The 15,475-nt window shown below is 49.6% G+C and overlaps 1 protein-coding gene across 6 annotated transcripts in view; it reads left to right on the top strand.

Annotated features, from left to right (window-relative positions):
• The first annotated feature begins 1,714 nt into the window (after positions 1 to 1,714).
• Positions 1,715 to 15,475, top strand: part of LOC119164063 (kinesin-like protein KIF12) — a 318,668-nt gene continuing 304,907 nt past the window's right edge. For 2 of the 6 annotated variants that reach the window (XM_075888723.1, XM_075888719.1), the window contains exon 1: positions 6,594 to 6,860. Coding sequence is in view for 3 of the 6 variants with exons in the window: in XM_075888720.1 (XP_075744835.1) it covers positions 2,067 to 2,089 (23 nt within the window). In the remaining 3 variants the exon portion in view is untranslated. Of the gene's footprint in view, positions 2,090 to 6,593; positions 6,861 to 15,475 lie in introns of those variants that run through there. The other 4 variants (XM_075888720.1, XM_075888721.1, XM_075888718.1 and 1 more) reach the window with 4 other exon arrangements.

Genomic DNA, 15,475 nt, shown 5'->3' with positions numbered 1-15,475 from the left:
CTGCCACACGATGAAAACAAATGTAATTTTGAAGTGATGACTACGACCTTAGCCTTCCTGAGCCATGGATTTTTGGAGAAATAAGAATATACCAAAGCTTGCATGTAACATGCGCGTATCCAAAAAAATATTTTTTTTATGGGTAAAAAGGTGCTCCTATATTAGAAACGTGGCCGTTTTACAATACTTGCCACAGCTGACTTCCCAGCCGGAAAAATGAGCCGGCAGCCGTGATATTGTGTAAGGACCACCTTGTTCACCGCAACACGTGCAATTGGACGATCAAAACCCGCAATATGGGCAACAACGACACAGAGCAAAAATCAAACGTGGTCGGCATCCAGCCGCTGTAGTAGAGAATAGCTTTTCTTCACGAACTTTCGTGTATGCTGTTATGTCATCAAACGGGTAATATATAGATCTAGTAAAAAATCAGATATCTAACAATGATAAAGATTATTTTTACATAAGTTGACAGTCATCTTCCTGAAATTTCCTGGCGTCGAGACTACTCATTCCGTCTGAAATAAATACGAATGTGTTTTGGGAGCTCATTCGACAGAAAATGTCACTTTCGTCGAATGCCATTATTTCCCCGTGTGACAGCAAACAAATGACTTTACAAATGAATGGCATTCGCTGTAAATGACCGTATATCTGCCGTGTGACCGGGGTAGAATATCTTGAACTGGGTTCACTCATGCTCACACTCGCGGGCCTATTTGAGTTGAGTGAGCTTGAGTGAGTCAACTCATGAGGGAGCTTGCTCACCTATGACAATAATCATGAGTCACAAAAAATTTGAGATAGCCGATGAGCGTTATAAGAAGGCTATAGAAAGAAATCAACATATATAGAAGACAGGCTGTTGTGAAAAAACTAACTTTAGATGAGATATGCCTACTCATGTATATAAAGGTATTAAAGACGACACAGAAGAATAGTAAACAAACATGAGCAGATGAAGAGCATCGCAAGGAGCAGACGAGCATATCGGTTCAGACCTCTTTGGATACTATGTCCATTTTTCCCTTTAGATTTCATTTCTTTTGCTTAGCTATGGAGTGTGTGCTTGTTCGCCATTCGCAACATTCTTAATGGTGCAACTATAACGATTGTTATAGCGAGAGAACAGAACGACGACACAGAGACAAGAAGGACACGAAGGACACGAGCGCTTGTGTCCTTCGTGTCCTTCTTGTCTCTGTGTCGTCGTTCTGTTCTCGCGCTGTAACTATCGTCATGTCATACCGACTAGCCCAAGCTGCCCCACTTTTAAGGTGGAACGATCTATCATTCCACCTTAAATATATATGAAGCTGCAAACAGAAAAATTAAATTTGATGTGGGGTTTTCAGCTTGTGAGTAGTTACGATTGCGAATATAGAGGTTAGAGGTATTTATTTATTTATTTATCTATTTATTTATTGTATTTTATTGAAACGTCTCAAAGGTTCCCGAGGGAAGAGCTTTCATATTAGGGGTGGGCATATCTAGAAATGCAACTTCTATAAGGCAGGGCTGGGCAGAGATACTTGGAAATCTGTTCCAGAATGCGCACAGCGAAATACACACCCACAAACAACGCATCATATTTAATAATACAGGTTTCCATTCAAAGCGTCCCCAAGTCTCAATGTCGCATTGATTCCGTCATTGAGCTCTTGGTGTTTGTGGTTCACGGAGTTATTGTGAGGTAATCGCATGTATAGAACCACATGCAGGCAAGACCAAGAACGAGTGTGACCTCTAAGATCCTCGCGCAAATAACCACCATGGAATACGCGTGAGGAAATATTGATTACATCTTGCCAACAGAGATGGCGCTGCATGACCACTAAGCCATGCGTTGCTACTGGCAACCGATGCTTCGCGAGCCATAACAAATAAATGCGGAATATTGAGTGTGAGTGTCCACAACAAGAATTAGAGTTTTTGAAGAGTGTAGCGCAAGCATGAATAAACCAATGAATGTCTCACAAAAAAGAAAACGTGTTTCGGCAGCCACGTAGAAAAGTGTCAACATACGCAATACCAGCTGGCGTCATCCCATAGTAGATGAAAGCATGACCGACAACATAGAGAACAGGTAAGTGACGAACCACCGGTCTGCCACGTCATGCGATTCGTACTACATCGTTAAACTCTTCCGTCTCTACTTTCGGGTGCTTAATAAAAAAATACGCGCTATTATCGTATAACTTAGAGCGAAGGCTGTTTTAAACGTTCCTATACGCAGAACAGTATCTCTGATCTTGATATATAAAAGTACACAAATAAACATGCACCAGCTGACAGCTTCTGCATTTAGCATGCACTTGCTTAAAGTGATGTCATTGAAATATGTGACAGGCATTTGAACAACTTAATATTCCATTTATATTCCATTCATCTGCGTTATTATAACTCCATTCATCGCGCAGATGGAGCTCCCGCCGGAATCCCACTTGCAATCAACAGAATTTTTACCACGACTTTATGCCCATTAAGTTAAAAAGCTTTTTCTGCTTCACGCCAAAATGACTTTTAAAATGAAGCACAGTAGTCGACGACTTGAGCCATATTCTTACTTGGCTCGCAACGCCGTAAAAATAAAGTTGCGCGACGGAATCAAGCAGTATTTTTGCCAACTTTTCCACAATTTCTGCAAAACGACGTTGCTTTGCTTGCTTTTGGAATATTCTTACTAGTCTGAGTATATACTTCTAAAGCTCAATATGTGAGTGCATTCCTGATAACGAAATCTCAATGTTTTTTTTTTATTGAACTTTCAAAATGACCACTTCCTTATTTTCTTTCGTCTCGAAATTAATATAGACTAAAGCAACGATACATAAACTACCGTCGTCATGAAAATATCTGTGTCTTCCCTGGCGTCTTCAGAGTGCATGCAATGTACTTCGTACCAATGGCGCGAGACAACGCCATTACATAAGTCATAATGGAGTGCCTCGGAGTCGACGTGCTCGTCTACCCCCACTCCGTTGAGGGCGAAGTCAAGTGCGCCGTCTGCGCCATTTCTTGGCTCACTACTCCGTGCACGCACTGCAAGCGCACGGTTTCGCCGCCTTTTGCTTTCAAATAAAGGCACTTTGTGCTAGAACTGCCTTTTAGAAATGCAAAATAGTTCACTGATGATACTAGTTATGAGTTTGTAAGCAATCATTGCGACACGTAATCAACTGTTTTGCGCCTGAAAGTGCTGCAGAACGTATTGATTCTCACTGGCAGCTCGGCCACTGGGCTTCTGGCAACGGCTGAGTAGTGCATAGCTGGTGTGCAATGCAGAGAGTGTGAGTGCATCTCTCGATTGATTGATTTGTGGGGTTTAACGTCCCAAAACCACCATATGATTATGAGAGACGCCGTAGTGGAGGGCTCCGGAAATTTCGACCACCTTGGGTTCTTTAACGTGCACCCAAATCTGAGTACACGGGCCTACAACATTTCCGCCTCCATCGGAAACGCAGCCGCCACAGCCGGGATTTGATCCCGCGACCTGTGGGTCAGCATCCGAGCACCTTAGCCACTAGACCACGGTGGCGGGGCGAGTGCATCTCTCAATTCGAACAAAACAAACAAACAAACTAGAATCATCACCAGGGGTAATGATCAGACAACTAGAGAGATAAGAGGCATTGCACATTTCTAACACTAACTCATGTATGAGCGTTTCGTTTATCACCCTGCAACAAAAGAATGAACTTATTTGAATAGGAATTCATGACAGAACCTTGCGCGTTGTATCACCTGGTTTTTGCGACCACGTGCCTTATATAAGTGTGAGCCGACTAGAATAAAAACTAGTTGCGAGTCCGCCGCCTGTCCTTACATGTGTGCTCATCATTTTGTGTCCTATTATATTTTTGTGCAATTCTTAACTATGAACGTAGACCAACATACCCTACTGTTAGGGCTACCTAACGATTCAAACGCCGTGAAATCCTTTGTGGTTATCAGTTCACTCACCGTTCAATTGTGCTGAGGGGCAAGAAGTGCGCGTGCCAACACGAAGTCAAAACCACGCACAATACTTGTAATTGTCTAATCTGTGACTGTTATTAGTAGTATACACGCAGTTTTGAAAATCGTCCCTAATGTAACCAACGTAATGGAGCCCTGAACTAAGGGTTCCACCCAAGGAGGACCATCCTTTCGACCTGCAAGAATACAAGTTTCTCTCTCTCTCTCTCTCTCTCTCTCTCTAGCAAATTAAAGGTGATATTGCCACGTTCCTTCCCCCAAATTTTGTTATCGCCCCGTTATACTGTACGCAATTTTCAGCGCAAGTCGCGCCTGCATGGTTCTAGAAGCTTCAGGGCTGTCGTAGACCATTTAGTGATGATCACGCCAACTCCGTGAACATTAAAGATTATTCTGGAACATACGTGGTTGCTTGAGATAACGCTAGAATATTCGAAAGAACGTGTATAAATGACGACGCGTTTCGCCGCCTATTAGTTGATCGACGGCCGACGCCCAGTTCGCCGACATTAGTGCCAGTGTCTTGCTGTAATCTGACTTTCGTTTTACGTAGCGACAAAGTCAGCCGAATAAACAATATAATATTCGACCGACTGTCTGCCCTCTTCGTCGACGTCACGACCCCGTGACATCTGGTTGAGGTGCTAGGTATTGTTGGGTAAAGGCCCATACTTCGGTGGTTGACCTTGTTGCCTAAGTTAACTTGCTGGTCGTGGTTGGCGTATCTTCTGTGCGAAGTGTAGCTGGTTAAACACTGGAGGGGGGCGTGCGGCACATAGATCACGAAGTACCCAACAAGAGTTGCACGTCCACCATGACGACAACTGCAGCAACGATGACAGCTGCTGCGCCACCGCCTGTGGCTTTCGTGATGCACCCAACCCGAGAGCCACAGAGCTTCCATGGATCACCCAGTGAAGACCCGAAAACCTGGCTGGACACATATGACTGAATCACTGCCTTCAACAGCTGGGACCCCAAAGAAAAACTACGAAGCGTATAATTCTGCCTAGAAGACGCCGCGAAGACGTGGTTCGAGAACCGGGGATCGACGCTACGAAACTGGGATATCTTTCAGACGGTGTTCTTAAGCACCTTGAAAAGCGGCGTCCGCAAGGAACGAACCGCCAACTTGACAGAGACAAGGATGCAACTTTCTAACGAGAGCGTGACCAGCTTCCTCGACGAGATGATCCGGCTGTTTCGTCACGCCGACGTCGCCATGGCTGAGGAGAAGCTCTGATTTCTGATGCGAGGGTTCAAGCACACTCTAAGGCAAAATTACCCGAAAAGGAGTAACGGAGCCCAATAGGCGCACGCGATGAACGGATAGACCGTTGTGGAGCAACCACAGAGGGAAGCGTGCGGCGTGAAACCACTTAGTCTCCACAAGCGATGAACCGCCCGGGCATTGCAGGCAGCGCGAGACGCGTTGCCAATGTGACCACCCTCCTTCTCCACAGAACAGATTTCCTTCTCCTCCTCTGTTGGCTCAGTCTTTCCCCGTATTTTTCCAGCGGTGGTTGCGCAGCGGTGCGCTCGGAGTGCTCGACCACGGCCGCCGGGATTCGACGATCTAAGAACTACGACGTGGTGCTTGTGTGAACGTCTGGATGAGCGTGGGCTGCTGCTTCAGTGTTTCGCCGCATCCATGAAGTTTGGAGCAAGTCTCGACACGTCACCACGCCGCGCTGTATATCTCTGGCTTCAAGACAGTCATGACCAACACACGACAGCAACAGTTGGGAAGGCCAATATGGTGGCCGAGAAGACAACAAACCTATCGGATATATACTTCAGTCCGACTCGAAGCAGAAAACAGCGCTGGATTCTAAGGCAAGTATAGGTTATCTTTCTTTATTATACTCTACTTGTCGCGTGTGCGATACGGATCGCGATTGCCGACAATGGGCTTGGTCGTGTTTTTCGCACGCACGAAATGCATCGCGAAGGTCAGCTTCGGCGTCTGCAGTTCGCCTGTGCTTTGCGACCGCCTGGAAATTGGCCGACATTGCCGTCGGCCTCCCGTACGCTCGCTCATCGAGTGCTTGCCTGTCTTCGCCGCCGCGATGAGCTCCGGGCTGACGATATTGGGCTGAGACCTCGTCGCTGTGTTGGGAGTCGTCGAAAACACGTTGCGGGTTCTCGCAACGAGCTTGGTTGTAGTATGTCGCGCGCTGTAAGTGCAGCAGCACGGGCTGGCGGGGCTTTCGCTAGCGTCGGAATTCACTGAAAATTGGTCGCCATTACAGTTGGCTTTCCCGTCCGTCGATCGCAATCAGCTCGGCGCCGTCCGTTGGCCGCGGCGGCGGACTAGCGTTTGCGCGCTGCACTCTCTCGAGTTTGTGGAAAAGGGTCGCATTACCGTCGATTTTTTCGGCGTTAGCTCCAAACCAGCTCGGTGCTGTTCGTGGCGGCGGCGAAGCATACGCTCGCTCTCCTGTTCGAAGTTCGCTGGCGGCAGGCACTCCGCGTGCAGTGCCGTCTTTGGTGTCGCGTTCGCTTGCTCGAGCTGAATGACGTCGCTCGCTTAGGACTCGCCGACTTGTTAGCGGCACGGTGGTTTGCTGAGTTGTGACTGCGCCCGCCGCTCCTAAGGTGTAGCGCTACGGGGATCGAAATGAGTTTTTGACGATGTGTGACATCACGGTGAAATTATTAGCATGTCATATCTCACATATGTTTTCATTTCACCTTGCACGTATTTCTCATATGCATTTGTATTCATCCTCTGTCACGTGTGACTCACTATTTTACATACTTATTGTGCAGCCGTGGGCACACACTGTGCTGAAGACTGTGCGCTGGCGTCTGCGATGCCCGTCATCCATCTCTTTCGTCAGAGCAGCTTCAGAAGGACTGTGCGAGATGTGAAGGTAAAGTTATTTGTGTGTTATATTTTAACGCTTGTTTTTATATTAACGTGCACGTACTTGTCATATGCGTGCATCTTCATCTTCGGTGACGTGTGCCTAACTATTTTTACTATATTATTGTACGTGCGGCCGTGGGAACACAACAGGCAGGAGGCTGCATGCGCTGGCGTCTGCAATGCCTGTCATCTGTCGTTTCAGTCAGATGAGCTCCTCAAGGAGTGAACAAGATTTGACAACGAGACTGGACTTGTACACTTCACCATGCATTCACTTAAAAAAATGGGGAAACTTCATGTGTATGTAGAAAAATAAAAGATTTCGATGTCTCACTTTTGTCTTTCGTTGTTGCCGTGACTGTGAAAGCAGTTAGACATAGGTGGATAACTACTTTTTCGCGTGTTCTTTTCTGCGGAATTTGTTCGTCACTGTGCAGAAAAAACAAGCGAAAAGAGTATTCGGCCTGGCGGAAAATAAACAAAAAACAATGTTTGAACTGGGGACAAAAATTTCGTCCGATTGAAGGTGCAACTGTGAGGACTGAAGGTTTCCCGGTAAGGTGTAAATGTGGGGATTAACAGTTGCTCTACAAGGTGCAAATATGAGGACTAAATGTTAGTCCTTTGGGATGAACTGTGAAACTACCGCTTACTCACTAAGGTGTAAATGTGAGGACTAAATGTTAGTCTCTTCTGGGGACTAACTGCTAGACCCCGTGCCGTTAGTCCTTAAAGGAATTAATGGTAGTGGCAGCTTCATTAGTCTCCAAAAGGACGAACCACGCACCCTTTTAGCACCCTTTTGCCTTAGATTGCAGAAGATGCTTGCGATCTTCTGCAATCTAAACTCGCAACTGGTTTGTTCAAATTAAACCAGTTGCGAGTTTGCGCCCGTGTTGTTTGCCTCTTTTCCTTGTGTCCGTGTACGTGTTTGCGCAAAGAAGTTATGAATGCTTGCAATATTTGTCCGAAACCCACCCATGATAGTCAATGAATTTTTTACGGAGGCCACATCTATAGAAAAGGCGCTTGAGATGTGAGCAACGCATAACCGCCGCGCATCATTCAACTGTGCTGAAGCATTCAGTACAAACGACCTGCGTGAGACCATTCCAGCGATCTTGCGGAAAGAGCTGCGCAACCTGCTACCTTCGCTGCAGCCTCAAGCTAATCTGATCGCCTGCATTTTCCGTGAAGAAGTTCGCCAGTCACATGGAATCCTGGAAGAACCGCAGCCTGAACCACAAGCTATGAGCTACGCCGTTGCAGTGCACCGCAACGCTCCTCCACGCTCGTGTCAGGACACTGCCCCACCAGATTTCTACCGCCAGGAACTGCCACCACCATCACCGACACCATTCCACCCACCTGCCGGCCAGAGCTACGCTTATAGGAATACTGGCGTCTTGAGAGCCCCTGACCACCGCCAACTGTGCTACCACTGCGGCGAAGCCGGGCACACGTACCGCCGCTGCCAGTACCGTCAGATGGGACTTCGTGGCTTCGCCATCGACATGCCGCGTCCACAGTGGGGTGAAAGATCACTTGACGTCGCCGACAATCTCGCCAGAGCGCAGAGGACAAACAGAGGGTCTTCTCGTTTACCATCACCCAGTCACTACATGTCACCGCACCGCCGGCAGTACACTGGCCAAAGGCGGGACCGGTCGCCTAGCCCGTATGACAAAAACTAAGGGCAGAAACCGATGGAGGAGTGGTTGCTGTACGACGAACTGCTGAAGATCATCCGCCACTGACGGTGACACCACGAGGAAAACTCAAGAACCCGCCGTAAACTGAACGTAGCCCTTACGTCAAAAATCCACTTGCCGAAGGCGACCTGACAACGCAACATGGAAGCAATGGAGCAAACCGACGTAGCCATTATCCGACGCCGCGACGTAACCGCAACGCGAGATGACGGATTAGTGACCTCGACCTTCTATTCTACGGTCATAGCGTCACCGCTCTCGTCTACACTGGAGCCGGCTATTCCGTCGTCAGTGGACTTTTCGCCACGAAGATGAAGTTCAGGACAGCTTGGGAAGGACAGGAAATTCGAACCACTGGAGTTCATCTAATAACGCCAGTAGGAGTCTGCAGCACAGGAGTCACCGGCTAAGAAAACCTGGATGTGAATGAGTACCTCCAGCACGCTGAAGAAGCCCAACAACTCGCCCACCTTTGCATAACGAACCACCAGAATGCCGACAGCCGCCGTTACAACTTTCGACGATGCTTTATGGAATACAAGGCCGGTGAACGTGTTTGGTTATGGACGCTGGTACGCCCACGCGGACTCAGTGAAACACTTCTGCGACGGTACTTCAGACCTTACAGGGTAGGTCAACGTTTCCGCCCACTCAATTACGAGATTGTCCCCAAAGGTATCGCGAATTCTCTATGACGTCGATCGCGACCTGAAGCCGTCCATGTCACGCGCCTCAAGCCATTTCATGCGTGTTAAAGGGCCACTCACCAGGTTTAAAAATTTTGAGCTGACAAGCGCAATGCGTAGACGAGGCGTTCATGATTACGTCTGCCAAAATTTACAACGCTACGCGCCACGGAAATGGGCAAGAGTTCAAGATGAAAGCTGCTCCCCCTCCCCTCTGCCGGCGCACGCGTAGAGAAAGAGGAAATGACGTAGGCGTAGGAATGGCCCTACGTACACGGCAATGCAGTGACGTTGGTCCTCTACGTAGACGGCTCTGCTCTGACGTTGTCAACAGTATACCACGTGACATGGCAAAAATTATTTAACACAACATGCGTAGTTTACGTATTTGTTGGTTTAGGAGATGAATAAGGTTTGAAATAAATAATGCGATACAATAAAAACTTTTGCGTGTTTTTCTTACATTTTTCCCGTGAAATGCTACGAGATGCGGGGCTAATGTGCCAGCGTTCCGAATTTGTTCGTGTCCCCGAGGTCAGCGCATTGAGCAGACGACCGCCGTGGAACGCTCCCACGCGTTCGCTCACTCATTGTACTCATCTACTCTACCGCGGCCAGCGTTTCCAAACAATCCCGCAGAAACAGGCAGAAGACCACAAAGTAACGCTGGTCAACAAAGCAACGCCACTCGCGTGCACGGGGGCTAGGCTTGTTCGGGCACGTCGTGCGCACGTCACTTCTTGGTCGTATGCCGGAGAGGGTGGGGAAGAGATTTGCCTTGCGAACGCTACGTAGAGGAGCGGCAAGGGTATCGAGCTCGCCTCCTCTCAGCCTCGTTTTGCACTGCTTCAAAAAACCTGTTTTCTCCGCGCGTAATGAACCAATTCGAAAATTTTTTTGTGGCAAAACGTTCCTCATCGGACACCCAACAACTTCCACTGTCTAACTAAAATTCGGTATGGGGCCTGGTGAGTGGCCCTTTAACGAACTGAAACAGTGTATTTTGTTGTTGTTGTTGTTGTTGTTGTTGTTGTTGTTGTTGTTGTTGTCGTTGTTGTTGTTGTGGCTGTATCGTGATTTAAAGCTTGTACCAACTTGCATTATTTGGTACTTTCATCTTCTGTTAAGGCATCGGGACGATGCCGCGTTCCTTTCCTCAAGTTTTGTTATCGGCCCGCCACACAGATCCACCGAAAGGGCCTTCTCTGCACTGATCACTCTCGAACCGATTTTTGCTGCGTCTGCCACCGAATCGGTCGCCGCAGATCAATAGAAGTGCTAGCCAAGGAAATTTGAAAATTGGCGGCCAAGCTCTACTTACTTGTCATGCCACCGTGCACGTAACTGAAAGTTGGAACCAACGGGAGTTAATTCACTCTGTACCTAGCCCCGCCGCGGTGGTCTAGTGGCTAAGGTACTCGGCTGCTGACCCGCAGGGCGCGGATTCGAATCCCGGCTGCGGCGGCTGCATTTCCGATGGAGGCGGAAATGTTGTAGGCCCGTGTGCTCAGATTTGGGTGCACGTTAAAGAACCCCAGGTGGTCTAAATTTCCGGAGCCCTCCACTACGGCGTCTCTCATAATCATATAGTGGTTTTGGGACGTTAAACCCCACATATCAATCAATCAATCAATCTGTACCTACTTCACGTCTCCATTTCATTAAAGAAGTGACCGAGCTTGTCGTTGGCGTGAACTAGCTTGCCGCGGTCTTGCAATGCACGACGAACCTCCTAACGTCGCTGGCGTCGGCGGGTTTTTTTTTTTTTTTGCTCTTCATGCATTACAAGACGTCGACTTGCCTGCAAAGTAAACAGTAGTGCTTCTTCTTGCTTCCTGCGTACGAGAATCGTCGTAGACTAGACCACCGGATGGCGTTTGTGAGCTGCAACAACAACCCGGTGACAGCGCATACATCCCGCGTTCGCCCCATGGCACATTCGGCGGCGCATGGGGCGTCCAGTATGAACGACCGTGCCTTTCGGCCGCAGGAGCATTCGGGTCGCTGCAGAAAGCGAATGCTTCGGTATGAACTAGGGGCTAGTGCCAGTGTCTTGCTGTAATCTAACTTTCCTTTTACGTGGTCACAAGTTCGGCCGAGTAAACAGTTTAATCTTTGACCGACTGTCTGCTCCCTTCGTCGACGCCACGACTCCGTCACAATATATATTGCCGCCAGCACGTAGTGGGTTGACAGCAAGAGCGGCTCTAAATCTGGAGGAAAAAAGAAGATCGCGTTCTTCTTTGCTCGAGAGCCAGCCACGACTGACGCATCGTCCTAGTGCTAGCTACCTGGTGCTTTATTAAATCCCCCAGTACTTGTGACTCATCGTGACAACTGGTGGAGGTGCTGGGTAGTCTCACGGATGCTACAGACCCCCCCAGGAAGCCGCGATACGAGTCCAGTGCCAGTCAATACTCCCGTGCATCGGACCAGCCGCCGAATCAGGGGATTGCCTCCGGAAGCCGACGATACTGCTCCCACCACGTCGACAAACATGACCAGCGCTTCGGTGCAAACCTCGGCGACCGGCACGGGAAGCACGACGTCGAACCGCTACACGTTGGAAAGCCCACGCGCACCGGCGACATTCCATGGCTCGGAGCACGAAGACGTTGAGGACTGGTTGGCGGATTTCGAGCGCGTAGCCGCCTTGAATCAGTGGGACGACGCGGCGAAACTGGGTCGTGTCTACTTCTATCTCGAAGACGGGGCACGTACGTGGTATCAAAACCGAGAGGAACAGCTGACGACGTGGCCCGAATTCTCTCGTAGACTTCTGCAGACGTATGCCAGTGCTGATCGCCAAGAACGAGCTGAACGAGCTATTCTGGCCCGCGTCCAGCTGCCAAACGAAACTGTGACCACGTTCGTCGAAGACATGACGCGCCTCTTCCGACGGGCCGATTCAAGAATGACGGAGGACAAGAAGTTGCGTCACTTGATGCGCGGTGTCAAGGACCAGCTTTTTGCCGGCCTCGTGCGCAGCCCTCCGAAGACGGTCGCGGAGTTCTTGTCCGAGGTCGTGACAATGGAAAAAATGCTGCAGCAGCGATCCAACCAATACAACAGGCAAGTCAATGGCATGTCTACTGCCGACATTTTCACCGCCACTAGAACCAACAACGACTATCTACGTGAACTCATCCGTGGTATAATACGTGAAGAGTTACAAAAGGCTGGTGTAACACCTCATCCTACAGTAAACTCTATTACAACTGTGATCAAGGATGAGCTGCACCAGGCCCTCCGGGACACCTTGCCTCATGATACAGCTGTGCCAGCTCCTGCTGAATGCCGCCGTGAGACAACCTACGCAGAAGCTTTGAAACGCCCTGCTGCATCGCCGCCATTATTCGTCCATCCTGTTCCTGCTGTTTCACTACAGTCAGCGCAGCACATGCCGTACTACGAAGGCACGTACACGCCACCACCGTTGGCCTTTGTCCCTGGTGCTTCTGTCGCCCATCGTTCAGTGCAACCAATTCAGTACATCGACGATCGGCGCACGTCTCCTCGAAAGTCTGATGTTTGGCGCACACCTGATCGCCGGCCTCTGTGCTTTCACTGTGGAGAAGCTGATCACTTGTACCGCCAGTGCCCATATCGCCGTCTTGGGCTTCGCGGCTTCTCTGCGTACTCACCGCCACCCCGTTACGGCCAGAGACCGCGCGACATCGAAAACTACCTCTCCCAGCAGCATGCACCACCATCTGCCGGTCGCCAGTCGCGCTCGCCATCACCGAGGCGATTTTCATCAACGCCCCAGCGGTATTCTACCACACGGTCTCCCAGCCCCCGTCGGGAAAACTAGACAAAGCGACCTCTGGGGGCGGGGTCGCTGAACGTCGAAGCGCTGAAGACCTCCCATTGACGCAGAACTGTACAGAAACCGGTCCGACATCACATACTGCTGCAAAGGATGGCCGACTTTCACTCGACATAGCAGTGACAATTGATGGTTGTGCAGTTAATGCGTTATTGGACACCAGCGCAGACTATTCCATACTGAGCGGGAAACTGACAACGCAGCTGAAGAAAGTCATCACGCCGTGGCATAACTCGCAGATTCGGACAGCTGGTGGCCACGTCGTTACTCCACTGGGTGCCTGCACAACTAGAGTACAGATTCAAGGGTACACATTCGTAGCAAGCTGCCTTGTTCTACGCGAATGTTCCCGTGACGTCATTCTGGGAATTGACTTTCTACAAGAAAATGGAGCTATCATTGATCTGCAAGAGCGCCGCGTCACGTTCTCAGCCCAGCGAGCAATCAACGTGCAAGATGGTGGAAGGCGTGTCGACGTACTCCGTATTTCTGAACAGAGTGTGACGCTTCCTCCACGAACAAGTGTTCTAGTCGACGTAACATGCTGTGGTTTGGGCGATGGCGATGTGGTGGCTGAGACAAATTTAGAACACCTCCTGCAGCAAGGCATTTGTGTAGCTAGAAGTGTAGTACACCTTCGTGATGGTCGATCTGAATTGCTCGTAACCAACTTTAGCAACGAGCATCGACATCTTTTCCGTGGCACTTCGATAGCGTTTGCCCACGAAGTAGCAAACGTCACCAACTGTTTCACGTCCGAAATAGTGGATACCGCCGACACGTCAATGAGTAATATTGACATCAATCCTGATCTGCCCACCGTTAACCAGACTGCACTACGAGCGCTTTTGTTCGAGTTCAGGTCTTGCTTCGCAACTTGCTCAAAGATCCACCAGACGTCCATCACTCAACACAGGATCATCACGTACGAAGACGCACGTCCGATACACCAGAACCCCTACCGCGTGTCGGCCAAAGAACGTGAAGCAATACGTACGCAAGTCACCGAGATGCTTGACGATGGCGTTATTGAACCATCGAACAGCCCGTGGTCATCTCCAGTCGTACTTGTCAAAAAGAAGGACGGGTCGCTACGCTTCTGCGTCGACTACCGAAAGCTTAACAACGTGACGAAAAAGGATGTGTATCCGCTGCCACGTATCGACGATTCGCTGGATAGACTTCGTCGTGCCCATTATTTCACTTCTCTAGATCTCAAAAGCGGGTATTGGCAAATCGAAGTAGATCAGCGAGACCGTGAGAAAACAGCCTTTGTGACTCCAGACGGCCTATACCAATTTCGAGTGCTCCCTTTTGGCTTGTGTTCAGCACCGGCAACTTTCCAGCGAATGATGGACACTGTCCTCACAGGGCTCAAGTGGCAGACTTGTCTTGTCTACCTTGATGATGTGGTGGTCTTCTCTACCACGTTTGAGCAGCACCTTCACCGCCTGCGCAGCGTGCTGGAGGCTATCCGATCGGCGGACCTCACACTAAAGCCACAGAAGTGCCACTTCGGCTATAAAGAACTAAAATTTCTTGGACATGTAGTTAGCGCCGAAGGAATCCGCCCCGATCCGGACAAGCTTGCCGCTGTTGCCGAATTACCAGCTCCTGTCGATAAGAAAGCCGTCCGGCGCTTCCTTGGTTTGTGCGCCTACTATCGCCGATTCATTCATGGCTTTTCACAGATAGCAGAACCTCTGACTCGTCTCACAAGGGCCGACACGCCGTTTGTCTGGGAAAACGAGCAACAAGCAGCTTTTGATGAGCTGCGACAGCGCATGCAATCAGCGCCCGTTCTCGCTCATTTCGACGATGATGCTGACACGGAGGTCCATACCGACGCTAGTAACATTGGGCTCGGTGCAGTGCTCGTTCAGCGTCAAGAGGACATCGAAAGAGTGATAGCCTACGCCAGCCGCTCTCTATCCCGTGCCGAGGCGAATTATTCCACTACGGAGAAAGAGTGCCTCGCAGTCGTGTGGGCAATCACCAAGTTCCGCCCGTACCTTTATGGTCGTCCCTTCAAGATAGTGACGGACCATCACGCGCTCTGTTGGTTGGCAAGCCTGCGTGACCCTTCAGGTCGGCTAGCACGGTGTAGTTTGCGGCTGCAGGAATTTGATGTCACCATCGTCCATAAGTCCGGCCGTAAGCATGAGGACGCTGACACACTGTCACGCGCACCCCTTCATGTCGTCAGTCAGGAAGCAGAGGAAGACGAAGGCTTTCTGGGCGCTGTTAGTGCATCAGACTTGAGCAAACGACAGCGAGATGATGCTGAGATTCGTCCAATCATTGATCATTTAGAGGGCCAGGGCGCAATTATACCACGTCATTTATCCCGCTCGTTGACGTCGTTCTGCCTACGAGACGGTGTGCTGTACAA

Source organism: Rhipicephalus microplus, chromosome 3 (genome assembly GCF_043290135.1).
Source record: "Rhipicephalus microplus isolate Deutch F79 chromosome 3, USDA_Rmic, whole genome shotgun sequence".
Lineage (NCBI taxonomy): Eukaryota > Metazoa > Arthropoda > Arachnida > Ixodida > Ixodidae > Rhipicephalus > Rhipicephalus microplus.
The sequence above is the reverse complement of the archived record's forward strand: the minus strand, read 5'-3'. Positions and strand labels throughout refer to the sequence as shown.